The following is an 18,669-nucleotide window of genomic DNA, read 5'->3' on the forward strand; positions in this document are numbered from 1 at the left end:
GTGACTTACAGTTTTATGATTATTATTATTTAGAAGGGAAGGAAATTCCTGCATACTTGGCTTCATATGTGAATGACATTCTTGAAATGTAGAATTATAGTGATAGTAACAATAAGGCTACTGAAGTAATCCATGAAAATGATCCTTTATCCTCTGTAACACTTTAAAGACGTATTTTTCTGTTAGCATTCAAAAGGGAGAGGTCCTGAGGAGAATCAGTATTGGGCTGAGTTTTTTTCTGTAAGTGTGAGAAGTCACACCAGCTTAACCAGTCGCCCACTGCTCATGCCCTTTCCATGGAGGTGCCTTTAAGCCTGCTGGGGTGGCATGCCTCAGAGGCAGTCTGATGCGAAGGAGTAGCAGGTGGACTGCAAAGAAGGCTGAAAATCACGCTATCGTTTGTTTGATATTATCACATTTGCTATTCTTTTTCTTCTCATTTGTTGAAAAGAAATGGGGGCTATGGGGGGAGGAGATCCATCAACCCTTGGCTGTGCATAATTCTCAACTCAGAATTACCAGAGAGATTCAGGACAAAACAACTCGACTTAATCCTCTGAGAGAAAAGGAATTTTTTTTTTTTTTTAGTAACTAAATAATGGCTATAACCAAGTTACTGTGCCATCTTCTGTCATTTAAAATAAAATAAGGGCTTTTCTTTTTTCTTCATGTTTTTTAATCCTCTGTAGTGTTTTGATGCAGAGGTCAGAGAAAAAGAGGAAGACCCTCAACGAGATGGATTGACAGAGTGGCTCCAACAATGGGCTCAAACACAGCAACGATTGTGAGGATGGCACAGGACCAGGCGCTGTTTCTTTCTGTTGTACATAAGGTCACTACAAGCCTACTCGACAGCATCTAACAACAACAACGTTTTGATTCTTTAGCCAACGGTTCTAAGCCACCAGCAGCACTGCGGGAAAAAGATGTGGTAGGCTGCTTCTGTAGAGATTTACAGCCTTGGAAACCCTAAGGGGTCACTATGAGTTGAAATCGAATCGATGGCAGTGGGTTTGGTTTGAGTTTTGGGTGGCACCAATAGTTAAGCACTCATCTACTAACTGAAAGGCTGGTGTTTCAAACACACCCAGAGATGCTTCTGAAGACACAGGCCTGGCAATCTGCTTTCCAAAGGCCACAGCCTTGAAAAACCAAAGGAGTGTCGTTCAACTCTGCAACACATGGGGTGGCCATGAGTTGGGAATGACTCAACAGAAACTAGTATGGTGATGTTTTGATTTCAGAGGATTTTTTAAGTATTTCTTTTTAGCCAGTTGCACTCTCTGCCAAGCATGCTCTTCTCCCCACCCCTGCAAATCTGGCCCTTTTCCCCTTCGTTTTGCCTGTAATGTGTGTTAGTTGCCTCTGAATTGTTTTTCTGTATTATCAGGTCCAGAATGACAGCACTGGCTGGCTGCCTGCCTGCCCTAGGAACTGCAGAGCAAACATATTAGCAAGTGATGACACCTTAAAGTGACCTAATGGTGTCTAATTTTAAAATCTAATCACAATTTTTAAAGTGAATGCATGGAGGTTGGAGAAAAAGTTGGATAATAAAAAGTGATGAAAAATTAAAGTGAGGATGTAAAACGCTTGGTTAACATTTCCTAAACATGTGTAGTAAGCACTGAGATCTCTCTTCTTTTGCCCGGTGACTAAAGCAGCTCCACTACAATGTGGAAATCTGTCTTCTACTTACATAAAGGGTCAGTTTCTCAGGACCATAAGCTCCTTAAGATGGCCCTTCCTGGTGCTGAAGATTCCAAGGATAGTTTCACAGAACACAGAAAAGCTCAAGTATACAAATCAACTTTCATTACCTTCGTTGACCAGCCCCGGCTCAGTGAGGATGCTGTCAAACTGTCTCTAGCTTTGTCTGCCTCACCTTTCAGAATCTTTTCTCCTGCTCACGAAGTCCCAGAGCATCTATCTGAGCCCTTCACCCACACTCAGCCCTCCACAAGGTGACATGTAGAAATATCTAGGTAAACTAATGTGTGCTGGGATAGACATACAGGTATGTAACACTTACATCTGATAACCGTTTTTAATTCTTACGACAACCCTGAGTGGTACCCTATCACCCTGCCTTTACAGATAAGGAAGCTGAGACTCCCAAAGAGTTAAGTAACTTGCCCATGCTCTTACGTGCTAGAAAGGAATAGACTTTAACTAAAACTTCCCAACTTCAAATCCAGCATTCTTTCTATGATGCCATTCTGCATCTCAAGTAATTAATACATGACCCCTCCCAGAGAGGAAACTCTGGTGGCATAGTGGTTAAGTGCTAAGGCTGATAACCAAAAGGCTGACAGTTTGAATCCACCAGGGGCTCCTTGGAAACTCTATGGGGCAGTTCTACTCTGTCCTTCAGGGTCACTATGAGTCAGAATCAACTCGATGGCAGTGGCATTGGGTTTTTGGGGGGGGGGAGGGGGAGAGTCCTCCCAGAGAGATGTACATTTTAATAGAGGACAAAGCCAGGACTCCCTGCAATGAATCTCTAAATGGTAAAAGCTCAGGTAATAATCATGGCGTATGGTAAGATTGATTTTTTTTTTTTTTTTAATATGGGAATCTTTCTGGTGATCCTTCTCCCTATATTGTTGCCTATACATGGCCTAGTCATAAGTTTCTTTTCCCCTTTTCCCTGCCTTTATGCATTTCTGACTTATTTTTCAACTTGCCTGATTTCAAACATCTTTGTTAGTTCTTACTGTCTGAGAACACAGAAACTTTGCAATTCTCACTCAAAAAAGTTGGATTGATTTTTGCTATTATATTTTTCTTTTTTTTTTTTGTATAACAATCTCCCAGCTTTTAACAAATAAAAAAATTCAATGGAATAAAATGCCTAGAAAATCATTCTTTCTGTTTGCTTCTCTCCATCTTTATAGATGGGCCCCACCTTCTCTTGGTACAATAATCCAAGAGCTCTCCTCACACATCAAATTTCAATTTTCAGCCTCACCTCCTTGTCAAATATGAAAAATTCTACATAGAACACTATTTGCTACATCATCTTCTAACTGCCTGTGTGGATATGAATTTCTAACTTATCCCATTTACAAAATGGTAGATTTGCAAACCTAATTCCAAGGCCTAGAAGAGTGCCTGGCATGTTGTAGAGGTTCATGTACCACTGCTGAATAAATGCATGACCTAATTAATTCTGTCCATCCAGCACCTTCTCCCCCAACCACCCAGTATCTCAGATGCATGTGAACCAAGGGGCTTCTCTGCAAATCTAACTAACAAGCTCTCTGAAGAAAAACCAGATAAATATACGTCAAACAGATATGTGCCTCATTTTACAACTAATCTTTAATCTTTTCTTCCAACATGAATTTTCTACCCTTCTCATTGTCTATAATGACACAGATGCCGTAAACAAGCCTTCTTCCCAGGGATGCACAGTCAAGACTCATTATTCACATATTTAGTATTTGTGAATTCACCTACTTGCTAAAATGTATTTGTAGCCTTAAAATCAATACTTTTGTGGACATTCATGGGCATGCACATGCACAGAGTGGCAAAAAATTTGAATCACCCATGAGGTTGGCTCTGTATTTGCTAATTCAATATTCGCAGGGCCTTTATAGAACCTAACTACCATAAATAACAAGAATTGACTGTTCAAAGAAATTCTGCAGGAAATTGACATTACAGAGGAATGTTATCCTGGTCATTTTTGCAGGGTCACATTCCACCTTCTCTTCTCCACAATCCCTGGGTAGGCACACTACAGAATCCTTGGGAAAATAAGTCATTCCTACAAATCTACTGGTCACCTAGTTATGAAATCTTCCAAACAATAACAAGTAGTATCCAGGAACCTCTTCTTGAGGAAAATGAGATCTCTAGCACACTTGAATCTGAAGGGTAATAAGGCAGCTTAGAAAAAATTCTTGCTAGAAAACTAAAACAATTATTCCTCTTTGGAATTTAGTGACATGTATCCAAGGTGTTCAACAGGCTAACATTCAATTCACATAACACTAACTACAAATGATGCCAAAGCTGCCCAGTACCATGAGGCTCAATGACTTGCCAGTGCTTATACAAGTGATACTCGACACCTACGTGACCTGACTCAGCCACTAACCCCTAAGGTCTTGCTAGCTCCTGCCCCATACAACCTTTCTCTACCCTACATAATTAGTCCCAACCCAAGAACTAGAATAATTTCCTTCTTACAGAAGACTTAAGCCCTATTTTATAGATGATAAACCTGAGGACAAGAGAAGTTCAGTGCAATGTCTACAGTCAAAGTGTTCTAGAAATCTGGTTTCCAAATTTTCACTCCAATATAACCAAGGACAGAGGGGGGAAGCCTATTCAAAATATTAATCTTATTCTACAAGTGAAGGAAATGAATGCAAATCTGTACATATACAGTACGATCCCAACTGTAACAAAAAAAAAATCATTAAAAGCATAAGAAAAAAATGAAGCACATAGAGAGAAGACTGAGAAAAAAACTGGATGAAACTATGCCAATATAAGGTAACAATGGCTATGACTGGATGGGGATATAATAGTTAAATTTCTATTTTCTTCTTAATTTTTTTCTATATTTTCTAATTTTTCTGCAATAAACCACACTAGCTTTATAATATAAAAAAGAAAGAATAAATGTTATAGAATATTTAACTCTGCTTATACTAGAAGTCATTTGTAATAATGGAGACTCATAGTTAAGTAAAGCTACAAAAGATGATAGTAAATTAAAACAATATACTTACCCACCAACTGTGGGAGAGAAGAAGCCTCCCTGTCAAGCATGATGGATCCTTTCTCCATACACGTTCTCAGCTCAAATAAACTGTGAAGGGACAATGTGGCCACGTGGGGCTTGCTCCATCTCTCCCCACCCTGTTCCACTTTTTCTTCAAATTTAATCCACCTAGAAAGATGAGATTAGTGCTTAGCAATTAAAAATGTTCTAAGCTCCTCTGGAAATAGCAACATCAACCCCTCCACCTCCACGTCCAAAAGCACTTCCAAAATGTCTCCTTTTGTGGAGTCTTAAAAGCTTATTATATCATTAATTACATTACCTACATAAATACACCAAACAGAGTCACTAGGACTCTCTCTCCCTTAGTGTTAGAGAGAAAGAAATTAAACCAAAAGGAGCCAAATAATCCTTGGTTTTATAGTCAACTCTATGGAAACCCTGGTGGCATAGTGGTTAAGTGCTACGGCTGCTAATCAAGAGGTCTGCAGTTCAAGTCTGCCAGGCACTCCTTGGAAACTCTATGGCGCAGTTCTACTCTATCCTATAGGGTCACTGTGAGTCGGAATCGACTTGACGGCAGTGGGTTTTTGGTATGGAACTAAAGGAGGCCTGGGTGCACAGTGGTTAGAGCTTTGGGTTTCTAACTGAAATGTCTGCAGTTGCAACTCACCAGTTGCTCCATCAGAGAAAGACATGCCAGTCTGGTTCTGTAAAGATTTACAGACTCGGACACCCTATGGGGCAGTTCTACTCTGTCATATAGGGTCTCTATGAGTCGGAAAGGACTCAATGACAGTGGATTTGGTAAATAACCATGAAATTCTTAAAAATGATTGCTGTTGTTGTTAGGTGCCATCCAGTCAATTCTGACTCATAGCGACCCTATGTACAACAGAAAAGAAACACTGTCTCAAACCATGTTTGAGCCCTTCGTTGCAGCCACTGTATCAGTACATCTTATCAAGGGTCTTCCTCTTTTTCACTGACCTCTACCTTTACCAAGCATGATGTCCTTCTCCAGGGACTGGTCTATCCTGATAACGTGTCCAAATTATGCGAGAAGAAGTTTCACCATCCTCACTTCTAAGGAGTATTCTGGCTGTACTTCTTCCAAGACAGACTTATTTATTCTGGCAGTCCATAGTATATTCAATATTCTTCACCAACACTATAATTCAAAGGCATCGATTCTTCTTCAGTCTTCCTCATTCATTGTCCATCTTTCAAGTGCATGACGCAACTGAAAATACCATGGCTTGGGTCAGGTGCCCTTAGTCCTCAAAGTGACATCTTTGCTTTTCAACACTTTAAAGAGGTATTTTGCAGCATATTTGCCTAAAGCAATATGTCATTTGATTTCCTGACTGTTGATTTCACGGGCGTTAATTGTGAATCTGAGTAAAATGAAATTTTTGACAACTTCAATCTTTTCTCCATTTATCATGATGTTGATTTTTGGTCCAGTTGTGAGGATCTGTGTTCTCTTTTATGTTGAGGTGTAATTCACACCGAAGGCTGTAGTCTTTGATCTTCATCAGTAATTGCCTCAAGTCCTCTTGACTTTCAGCAAGCAAGGTTGTGTCATCTGCATATCTCAGGTTGTTAATGAGTCTTCCTTCAATCCTGATGCCGTGTTCTTCTTCATTCTTGGATTATTTACTCAGCATAGAGATTGAATCAGTACAGTGAAAGAATATAACCCTGACACACTCCTTTCCTGATTTTAAACCATGCAGTATCCCCTTGTTCTTTTTGAAGGACTGCCACTTGGCGTATCACAGATTCGCATGAGAATTCCCATTCTTATCAAGGTTAGCCATAATGAGTCAGAATTGACCTCTCTGGCCATGGGTTTAGTTTGAGTTTTTTGTTTTGTTTTTGTTGTTTTAATGATAACTAAAAACTTTAAGTAAGGTAAAAATATATATATACATTCCAAAATGCTCCATGTAGGTAGAAACTACAATGCGTAAAAATAGCATTGTACAAACCGTGTTGTGATTCCACAAAGCAAGTTTATATAAGGTGAAATATCATTGGTGAACCAATATTTTTCTTAAGTATTTGGAGGGCATGATGTGTGAAGTGGTCAGATATACGCAAAATATCACTTTGTTAATGCTTACAGAGAGCCAATATGTTGTGCCAGGTCTTACTTCAACAGATATTTCTTGGTGGACATGTGTTCCCCTCTCTCCGAATTTCTAATAGAAACTTTACCCTTCAATTCTAGCTCTACATATGTTTAAAAACACACAAGCTCAGCAAACAAGAGAGCAGTCTGATAATAACAAATCTCCTACAAACCTTAGCACTGAAACAAACAACTCTCTTTCATAGCTCCTGCTTTCTAAGACTCCTGGGCATTTTGATAACTTAGCAATATATAGCAATAAATGAGTTTAATAGGAATGAGAGCAAAACACATTTGACAGTCTTTATATCACACATGCTATGCCCTGGTGGCTCAGTGGTTAAGAGCTTGGCTGCTAACCAAAAGGTCGACAGTTCAAATCCATCAACTGCTCCTTGGAAACCCTATAGGGCAGCTCTACTCTATCCTGTAGGGTTGCTATGAGTTGGAATCGACTTGACAGCAATGGGTTTGATTTTTTTTTTTTCAGTATACATATAGACTCTTCCTATACTATATATAAAAAAAGAAAAAAAACAGGACAGCATCATCATTTTGCTATTCATTGTGACCCAAACAAAAATGCTTTTCTCTCACTTCAAACCTTCTGAAATACATTGGAAAAAGATAAAGAGGGAGTTAAAAAAAAAATGTCTTCTAAATTCTTCACCCAAAAGTTTAATGATTGAAAAACTTTTTCCTAGAAAAGGCTAAACACTCATCTAACTCACTAAAGAGGGGAACAAAGGGCAGAGATCAGAGGAAGCTCTACATAAGGTATTATTTATAGGCTGTTCACCACCCCCAGGGGAGAAAAAAAGAACACATTAATAGAACCAAGGGTGAAAATAGAGCAAGAGATCAGCCACAATGTCAAAGAAAATTCAGAACTTTAATTAAGCCCAACACTCATATGATTCAGAAACACTTTAGCTATGTCCAAAGACTCCAGGCTCCTCTAAGGAAGCTTCTCAAAGCCAAACAACTCCTGCATGTCAATGACAACTTTATTTCCAATCTCACCCTCAATTCTAAAAGCCTCCCTCTTCGCCCTTGAATTCCAAAATACAGTCAGTGGGATTTTTACTTAGGTCTTCCTCACAAGCTAAAAAGTATGCAATAATACCAAAGAAGTTTTAAAACTTCAGAACAGTACCTTGTTTATTTCTACAAAAGTGGTTGAGAAACATTTTAGAACAGAATGAAAGAGTCTTAATCTCTCTGTGCGTGTATGTGTGTCTGGGTATACACTTAAATTAGTAGTTCTTCAGCTTGGTTGGAATTAGAACTACAGAAATAGAAAAGGCTGGGAGAAAAATGATAATTTTACATCTTATTTTTTGTAGAATTCTCTGGGCTTCACTAAAACAATAAAAGGTAATTGGGGTTAATTTGAAAGGAATCCATTTTTGGAGTACATCACATTGGTTAACTTGAGATATACAGTGAAACCTGTGAGAGCTGGAACTCAACGAGACTGACTTCTTTTTCTGGATCTCAAAAGCTTTCTGCAATTGATAGGGTGCAGTCAACACATTTCTATGGTTCTCTACGTAGTGGGAAATATTTGAGTTTTCCTTCTCTGACAAGTTTCCACCTTATACAGCTTCCGGCTTTTGCTGGTTTTTCTATTTCTTCTTTTCGAGCTTGATCACAGGATCTTTAACCAAGTTTATTGGTAACTGCTATGCAAATCATATTATATTCAATGTTATAATTTATTGCTCAAGATAAGACACTACTAGAGGATACCATGATTTTTTAAATCAAGTCAGGGTTACATATAATTCTGTCAGCTATTAATAATGCATGACTTTTTTTATTCAGAAAGGTACTCTTATTAACATTTAGCTGAGGCCTAGAATCTTTGGTCATAGAATTTAAGCTCAAGACAAACGACAAGAGCCAGCCAGAAATGCAGTAAGGATGGGTGTTTTAGACAGACCTCACTTCCTTCATCTTTACTAAATGTGTCCCCACTTCTATCAGTTGCCATAAACCTGTATTGTCAAACACATTCTGCAAAAGATACTAAGCCTCACATACATACAGTACGCATCAGTGGCTATTTTCAACCCTCACCCTCAAATGTCCAAGCAATAATAAAAAATTTTTTAAAAAAGTAAAACCACTGCTTTTTTTGTGTGTGTGTGGCCATCTTTCTTTTCATTCCTCTCCATAGTTTATATTGTAAGTAACCTGACTGGACTTAACTATGACTTTGAACAAGTTTTAAAAGTAGTTTTAGAAATCATAAATACTAACTAGCTTAGATTTATGAAACAGTATTACTCATCCTCCTGGATTACACCAGTCCTTCAGGTCAAGATTTAACCACAAGGGAATGGAAATGGAAATCTCAAAACTAGCCAGTTCCTTAGAGTCTAAGCTTCTAAGGATAAGGATTAGCTCATAGTTCAATTTAGCATCTATTTCACTGAGAGCTCAATAAACACTGAATGCTGTGATGATGTCATATGAAAGCACAGCTAACAGCATAAGGGAAGCTCTGAAATAATAATGCCTATTTTTTCTTTAATTTATATTGTTCTAACTGTTCAAGGAGCTGATTATATTTCAAACACAAGCTTTTAAACATTAAATAATGGTTTTCTCATTTAAATAGATTGTTTTCAGGTAGTTTCATTCCAGGAACTCCACATGCCATGTTTATCTTTCTCACATATCAAGGACAAACTTGGGGGAGGAAAAAAAAAAGACTGAACACCATTTAACTCAAATCAGCATCCATTAAAGAAAAGGCTAAGGCAAAGGTGTCAAAGTTCAGCCTATCCAAGTGCCAACAAACTTGTAAAGGTGATTTAGAACCATGTAATTACATCAAAAAAAAAAAAAAAAACCCACAGACATTTTTACTGTAGAGTGTACTAAAAGCCACTGTCTACCCTTCACAATAACTATGAATAACCATATATTTGCAATGTTTCCTTTTTTTCTTTTTGTCTTAGTACTTGCCATGTTACAGAAAATTAATCTCAGAAGCTGGTTTTTAAATGTGTGTGATTACAAAACCATGGTAACCTTAGAGGATGAGTTTATTAGGTGACATTTACTTATTCCAAGGTCTTAGAAGAATAATGATTAAGTATTTTGCCGTTTAACGCACTTCAGCTGACTGCCAACCAAACAGCATTTCACTCGTTTGTTGAAGAAACATAAGGCCCAGTGGGAATCACTGAATTTTGCAACTTTCCAATCATATGATTAAATATAATTAAGAAAAGAACAGACCTTTAATTTAAAAACATGTCAGTTTTACAGTGAAAAATAGGCATGACCTTTGCACTAGAATATAATCCAACTACATAAAAGTATTAAAAATGATTAAAAATTTTCTTGCTAATTAATAAGTACCTCATCACACATAAAAAAAGCCAATACTACTGTGTACCCAGGATCAATGACGTTGTTAAGAAAAATTCTTGAATTTACAGATCAAGAATGAAAGTTATTGCAAAACAGTGTATGTAACCACATATAATTAAATAGACGATTAAATTCCTTTTACTGCAGTCTTTCCTACAGAAAAACAAACTTGGTATGAAATGGAATTTTTCAAAGTAATTCAGTAAAGATAGAAAAGTTTATATAGATTGGGAAGAGAGTGGTCTCTCTCCAAACTCACAGGATGAGTGGACATGCTGTCTAATTGGAAGTGAAATATCAATGCTTTTTTCCATAGTGGGCTTGCTGTGTTTGTTGAAACTTGTGACACCTTTTTTTGTTTTTTTTTTCCCCAGGTTTGGAAGTACAATTTGAATCATACTGGGCGAATGATCTTTAACATATATTCATATAACAGTAGTGAAATCCAGCATTGGCCATTTCAAAATTGGTTGAAGGAAAACTAAAAGCCAAAAACTATTTTTGACACAGACATTCTTGACTCAAAGTAATAAACAGTTTGGGTGGGGTTAAGGGGTTCCTTCCTCCTAGCTTCTGGGCCATCCCCAAAGCTAGACCATGACTCCATGACTTACTCTTTTACCAGCTTGCTTCCTGAGCCTATTAGCTAATACGAGTCACCTAGAAATTCTTCATGAGGAGCAAAGGTTTCTTTACCAATACCAAAATATTCTACTGTAATTACTGCTATGGTACTCAGTGTGACTATTCTGTTATTGTTGTTGCTGCTGCTGTTGCTGTTTTTAGGTGCCATTGAGTGGGTTCTGACTCAGGGTAACCCTATGTACAACACAATGAGACGCTGCCCAGATCTGTACTATCCTTGCAATCATTGTTATGTTTCAGCCCACTGTTGCAGTCATTGTGTCAATCCATCTCCTTGAGGGTCTTCTTCTTACTTGCTGACCCTTTACTTTATCAAGCAGGATATCCTTCTCTAGGGACTGGTCCCTCCTGATAGCTACACTTTCAGGGATCATTTCTATAGTTATTGTTCTAATAATCAAATATTCAGAAGCACTCTTAAAAATGATCATATACATTTCTCAGGTCTCATAATTCTACCTTTTGCACAGAACTTGTGCTCTATATTGAAAGAGCTACTGAAAAGCCAATGTTCTAATCTTTAAAGCTGGTAAAGGATACGAAAGGAGTATGGTAAAGTTGGCTGCTGCTTCAAACTTCATAGAAATAAAGGCTGCCCCTGTTCATAGTTTTACATGATGACTGTGCTTCCCAAAACCTAAATGGGGTTATCTTCTTTATTACTGAAACCGATCTCCTTATTTTTTGATGCACAGAACTAACCCGAACTTCCTGAAATAGAGCTGAAACAGCAGTAATGCTTAGGCCCAACGTAGAATATTCTTGGCCAAATAAAATCATTAGCCAACTGAAAAGTATAAATTTTAAAAGAAAGGAGGTGTAGTATTGTGTTCTGTAAGGCGTGGGGTCACAGTAGAAACCACATTAAATTGGAAGAGCCTATAGGGTTCACCATGGAATAAAATAGTCTGTCAATAGGGATTTTCACAGAAAAGTAGAGAATTGTCAAAATTCATAGGTTAGCCACACATTCACATGTAAAATGAATCCCTTCCAAGCACTAAACTTTTATTAGTCTGGCAGGTTTGAGAATTTTCAATCGGGAAAAAAAAAAAAAACTATCACACATAGGAAATGGAAGTCACTAAGGGCAATCAGAAATTACTGTGAAAACATTCTGAAGCAGAATATGTAGCAGGATCTAAAGATTACTGAAAATCTGAATCACTTCTGGAGGTACAATCATCTCCAAACTTCTCAACAGAATTTAAATGAAGCCACAAACTAAGAATTTAGGTTCTATTTCTCTATTCATTCATTCAATAAACACATATTTCTTGAGCATCGACTCAATGCCAGGTAATTCTGGGCTCTGGGAATACAGTGGTGGACAAAACAACCAAAAATTCCTGCCCTCATGGAACTTTCATTCTATCAGGAAGAGACAGACAAGATATATAACATAGTAAATGGTGGCAAGTGCTGAGGAGAAAATAATGGAGGACAGGGGCTAGGGACTATTGGGAAAAGTTTCAATTTTAGATAGGGCAGCCTCTCAGAAGGTAGTACTTGAGTAAAGAGACCTAAAGGGTTGAGGAAATGATCCATGTAGATACCAGTGTGGGTGTGGGGCAGAGAGGGCATTTCAAGCAGAAGGAACAGTGAGTGCAAAGTCCCTGAGCATGGCTCTTTCAAGGAACTATAGGAGGCCAGTGAGGCTCAAACAGAGTGAACAAGAGGGAGAGAAGCAGGAGATGAGGTCAAACAGGTCATGGCCAACAGCTCATGTGGATTTCATAGGCTATTTCACAGCCTTTTGCTTTTACTCCAAGATGGGAAGCCATTAAAAAGTTTTGAACAAAGAAATGACGTGACCTGACAAATATTTTAATAAGATTACTCTGCCTGCTAGGTTGAGAATAGCCTGTAGTATACTAAGGGTCAATAAAATCATTCGCCAAATAAAAAACCCAGAATTTTAAAAGAGAGGGAGGAGTAGCCTTGTGTTCTACAGGGTGTGGGATCACAGTAGAAACTACATTAAACTGGAGAAATCTCGCCAAGGAAAAAAAAAGTTAATCAGTAAGGGTTTTCACAGAAAAGTAGAGAATTCTCAAAAAGCATAAGTTAGACCAACTAATTAGGAAACATCTGCAGTAATCTAGGCAAAAGATGATGGTGACTTGGACCAGGGTTGTGGATGTATTGGATGTAGAATGTGTGAGACTCTGGGTATCTGGATATCTCTGAAGGTAAAAAGACAGGATTAGCCAATGGATTAGACAAGGGATGTAGGAAAAGAGAAGGGTCAAGGAAGACTCCGATGTTTCCGGCCCAAGGAACAAGAAGAATGGAGTTGTTTATTGAAATGGGGAAATCTATAGGAGGAGCAGAACAGAGGCAGCTAGATCAGGATCTCAGTTTTGGACATATCTACTAACCATCCTATGAGTTGGAATCGACTCTACGGCAACAGATTTGTTTTTGTTTTGTTTTGTTTTGTTTTTGGATTAACCATCCAGCTGAAGATGTTCAATCAAGTCAGGAAACAGATCTGGAGATGGCATCAGCATATTGATGAACTAGTTTGAAATTTTAAACTTAAGTCTTCTAGGCTTATCAGTGGTGTGCTATCTACTGTGTGTCTGTCACTCCACAGCTGTCCATCAGTCAGAGAGGGGTGAACTATCTCAGGAATTCAATTTTGGTTGATTAATATTTCTAAGAAAGTATTATATTTGGGACAGTTATTTCTCACAGGCAATTAGTTCTCACCTAATCACACATTCAATAAATATTTATTGAACATCTATTATGTGTTAGGCATTGCAAGACACTGGGAATACAGTAGTGAACAGACAGACCTGGAGGTCCCCTGCCTTCAGTGTGGTGAAGGAGACAAACAGCAAAACAACAATCACATACACGATTGATTAATTAACACCAATTGTGACAAGCCCTATATAAGAGAAGTTAGAGAATACAGATTATTTGACTATTTTTCATTCCTGGCCAACCTCCCACCAACACAGTATGTACTCCCACGACCCATGCTCTCCAGCAGTACAATCTCTTGCGGGCCGATGACTATCAACAAAATGACACAGGTGCTCTTGTCTTTAAACACTTACATATTCAAGAGCATCTTAATCTTTAAGAATCTTAAATGAAAATACTACGTCCATCTCATTCAGCACTGAATTACCTATACAATGAACTGTGATCTCTCTACTTTTCTCAGACCAGGGATCATGTGAATAAAGTGCAGTTTGCATTTGACTGAAAGATAAAATAGAACACTACATCTGAGATATATCCTGTAATAGCTTCTCATACTGAATTCCAAGATGAGAATAAGAATCAAAGTGGCTCTTTTACTCACAGATGACTATACCAATACACCCACTCCTCACTTATCAACACAGTTAGGTTCCAAAGACCAGGTCGTCATGAGAAAATGGAGGGTGACAACATCGGATCACAAAATGGAGGATGACTACATAATTACATAACAGCCAGACAATATCATTACAAAACTGCCAAATAATATCATTACATAAGTGCCAAATTACAACATTATATAATTCCAAACTACTGAGAATCACAGCCCAGCAAAGGTAACTCATAACCTCAATCATCACAGCTAGAGTTACTCTCACTTAACACCTTGGTATTCATTACTGCCAGATGTATGTCGTTAATATGCAAAATACTCAGATAGTAGATTTTCTACTATTGTCATAAAATCAAAATGTTGTATAACAAGACAGTAAGTGAGGAATGGGTGTACACACACAGAAACAGAATTTTAGAGCTATTTTTAAAAGCCATTTTTTTAGAGACAATGCAGTCCAATATGACTCTCATTTGATGGAAGGGAAAACTCATGTTCAGAAAGACTAGGTGACTCACCCAAAGTTAAATGGCTAGTGAGCAGCAAAGCCAAGACTAGACCAAAATCTCCCAACATTTAATTCAGGTGGCACCAAGTACAATTCTGACCTTATATTTTTCTATCAGAAGGAAAGGGAATAAAAGAATGAAATGGAGACACTGGTAGTAATTTTTGCTTTGGAAGCCTTCTTTAAGAGCATGTTTTATGACTAAAAGTGTACATTATAGAGGATTTATACATACAGGTTATTGGTGCTGAGAGAGGCGAATGAGAAACACTTACTGCATTATAGAAAGAGGCTCCAAAGAGTGAAGAATGAAGAGCTCAGGAAGTAGCATTAAAGACTGAGAAACAGAAAAGTGCTATGGAAAGCTTTTATAATTAGAAGGAGACAATGTCCATTAACTACCACACAGAAGAGTTAAAACAAGCACACCTACTATAGAAGTAGTCTTAATATTAAAGAGAATTATCCAATAAATAAAAAATTAAAAGATTAGATCTCCTTCTATAATACTACTGTGAGGGACAGAGGTAAAATAGAATTTTTTTTTTTTTCTGGACAGGGTTTAAGACATGGAATTATGAATATGATTCATGGATTCTACTAAACTTTAAAAGCAGGTGTTTCCACAACGCTCCGACATCTAGAAATTCTGAGTGAGGAATAAAATCTTCTACACCATTATCAAATGAATTAATTTATGAAGCTTTTTCACTATTAACAATCCCAAATAGCTGAAAATACTCAGTGCTACTTAAAATGCAGGAATAAAAATAAATCCATAAACCTATAAAGCATATGTCTGAGTAACCAAAAAAACTACAAAAACTCCAAGTAACTTGATGAAAGCTTGATTATAAATGGTATAATGTATTAAGCTGTTAAGATACACCTCAGAAAATAAAAGTTTTCTTTTATGCCTTAAAATAGCCTTCATCTCAAAAAGGAAAAGCTATTAGGTTTTTCTTTCTGTATAGCTCATCTACTCATACTGATCAGAGATGATAAAAATAATTTCCTTCTAACTCCAGATTAATCTATCTAGAAACAGCACAGATACAAATACCTTTTCCAACTACAGCCACAGGAGAAAACTTTCACCTTCCTTTGCTTTATTTTTCTTAAACCCAAAGCTGGGATAATGATTTGGTTTGTCCCATTCCCCTGGCTCTAAGACATTATATTGAATTCACTCCAAACTTATCAATAAAATACAATGATCTATGTATAAGCTTCTTTTGTTCACTACAGTGTTCCCAATACCTAAAACACACAGTACTTACTCAAAATATACTGACATACAGTATATATTCAAAAATAGTGCTTGAATTAAATTGATTTGAATTAAATTATACACTAAAAGGTATGTCTTAACATTTTTTTGTTTGTTAAAGTAAAATATACCAGAATCTCGATGTAATGACAATGACAGTCCGATAGCTTCATTATATCCAAGTCTTTATGTTACATAATTATCATATGACACAGAAGTAGATTTTGTTTGCAGTATTTACTTGAGTATATACATACATATATGAGTGTGTGTGTATAGATGTGTGTATACGTGCACACACCTATACACACATATATAGAAAAGCTGTTATCATGATATTAATAAAACCTGAGATACTTGTGTAGTGCTTAACAATTCATAAAGCAAGTCCATATATAAATATATGTATATATATACATACATACCCAACATACATACGCATATACAAATACATTATATAATTACATGTAGAGATAATATTGTATTTACATACATATTATATTATATATTTTATATTTTATATAGCATTACTATCCATTCTTCACTGATGATTGAACCAAAGCTTTAAGAAACTGGGTGTCATGGAGCTAAAAGGCGACAGAGTCTAAAATTGAACTCAGGTCTCTAAACCCCAAACTCAGGTAAACCTACTTGATTCTAGCTGGACATCTAAAACATGACAGGTTTTTACTTGAAATAATAGCAACTTTATGTGTAACAAACACTGTCTTTGCAAACTCCCTCTGAAGAGGGAAGGAGTAATAAGTCAGACAAGATTTCAATGATATATCTCCTGGTGTCATCTTTGGGTGCTTGAGCTTATTATCTCTTTAAACTACTTTGCTTTTCAATTATTTTACTTTTAAAATAAATGTTTTGCTGTTTAATTTTAAAGGGTGTATGAATGGAGATTTACTCCTGATTTTTCATAAAGGACAAAATATTAACACAGATCAATGAAACAATGCTTCAGCAGTGAAGAAAGGGTGCATTGCATCCATATCGATGTACTAGAGAAAAAGAAATATAATGCTTTTTGTCCTTATTCCAGCCAACACCATGCTATTCAAAGCGGTAAGGCTAGAGAAAGGAGCTTGCAGACGCAACTTTCTTGCCCAGCACCTGTTTCCCCAGGTCAGGAGCACACACAATCAGCCCAGACTCACCTTGCTGTCTCCTTCCACTCCATCTCCTGCCCATCCACGGCCAGAAGCTCATCCAATTCGGTGAAGAGCTGAGGGGGTGCAGGGCTGTCATCTTCTTCTCCCAAAATGAATCGAATGCGTTCTGCGGCGGGAGAGACTGCAGAAGTGAAAATACTGTGGTTAAATACAGGCTGAACAACCCTGAGAAAAGTGTAGCTCCGGGTATGTCCTCCCTCGGCAAGGCTGTTGGGCTTCCCTTCCACATTTTCAGTGGACATCTTTCTTCCTGAGCCTCCGTTATCCCCAACCTAGTGTTGAAAAGAAATCAAAACCCTTCTCTATTCCTTTGGTTCTAAACTGTATCTCAGCCCTCTACCGCTTCCCAGAAGGACAGCGCTCCAGGTCTGTGTGGCTTGTGACAAAGAACCTTTAGTCCTCAGATGAACGGAGGTCCAGTCACAGGACTTTCCCTCCTTCCCCACTAATGACCCATCCAAAATTATTTGAACAAAAACCAGTCTGAACCAATCACTTTTTTCTTAGAGCAGTGAGAATGAGCAATAGAGCACCCCAGTCCTGAGATTCTCCCAGCCCCCGCCTTCCATCCACCCTCACTCTGTCCAATACCTAAAGCCTATGCCCTCACGGGCTCCTCACCGCCCATAACTGGCTAACTACAAAGTTGATGAAGGAATATTTAACAAGACTGGGCCTCTTCTTTACATAATGGCAGTACCCAAAAATGTTTAGTCACACTTCAATGCACGTGAAAAACAAGCCCAAGTAAAATATTGTACACCTAAGTAAAAAAAAAAAAAATTCCAACACACTCAAGCACATAATTGAATGCCCTACTAGCTCCTTTTGACCTCATCTCCTGAAAATCAGGTAATGAAAAATTAACGAGAATTTTCCCTAGGTCATGGGTTATATTCTCTTTTTTGTTAAAAAAAGCATTTGGAAACTAACGGTCATCTTTACCAAGCTAAGGCCCAAAGATACTCTTTATAATCTGTGGGTAAAACCAAGAATGTATATGCCTGTGAATGGAGTCTGTGTGCATATATACATATGCATACATATATGTACATAATGACGCACATATGCACATACACTTGTAGATATACATGTGCACAAACAAGAAAACCCGTACCACATGAAAACAGGCCAGAATAACATTTCACAAATCAAAAATTTTACTACAAACACATGAAAAATATTTAACTTAACTAGTGCCAAAACAACTAATTATTAAAATAAGATACACATTTTACCTATTAAAGTAGCAAAAATTAAAAAGAATGATAATAGCCAATGTTATCAAGGGCAAAGGAAACATGCACCAGTACCTACCAATTTATATTAGATAGGAGTCTAAGTGGGAAAATCTTTCTGTCAAGCAATTTGGAAGCATATGAAAATGTTTCAGAAGTGTATATATCCTTTCATCCAGCAATTCTACTACTTAGAAATACAGTCATTCCAAATAATTAATAACTACT

The 18,669-nt window shown here is 37.4% G+C and overlaps 1 protein-coding gene across 4 annotated transcripts in view; it reads right to left on the reverse strand.

Annotated features, from left to right (window-relative positions):
- The window catches only part of SLC4A4 (solute carrier family 4 member 4), a 387,871-nt gene that overhangs the window by 211,381 nt on the left and 157,821 nt on the right, over positions 1-18,669 (reverse strand). For all 4 annotated transcript variants that reach the window (XM_049886070.1, XM_049886071.1, XM_049886069.1 and 1 more), the window contains exons 4-5: positions 17,189-17,324; positions 4,749-4,909 (exon numbers count right to left, since the gene is read on the reverse strand). In XM_049886070.1, coding sequence (XP_049742027.1) covers positions 4,749-4,909; positions 17,189-17,324 — 297 coding nt within the window. The remainder of the gene's footprint in view (positions 1-4,748; positions 4,910-17,188; positions 17,325-18,669) is intronic.

The sequence above is a fragment of the Elephas maximus genome, chromosome 5, assembly GCF_024166365.1.
Source record: "Elephas maximus indicus isolate mEleMax1 chromosome 5, mEleMax1 primary haplotype, whole genome shotgun sequence".
NCBI lineage: Eukaryota > Metazoa > Chordata > Mammalia > Proboscidea > Elephantidae > Elephas > Elephas maximus.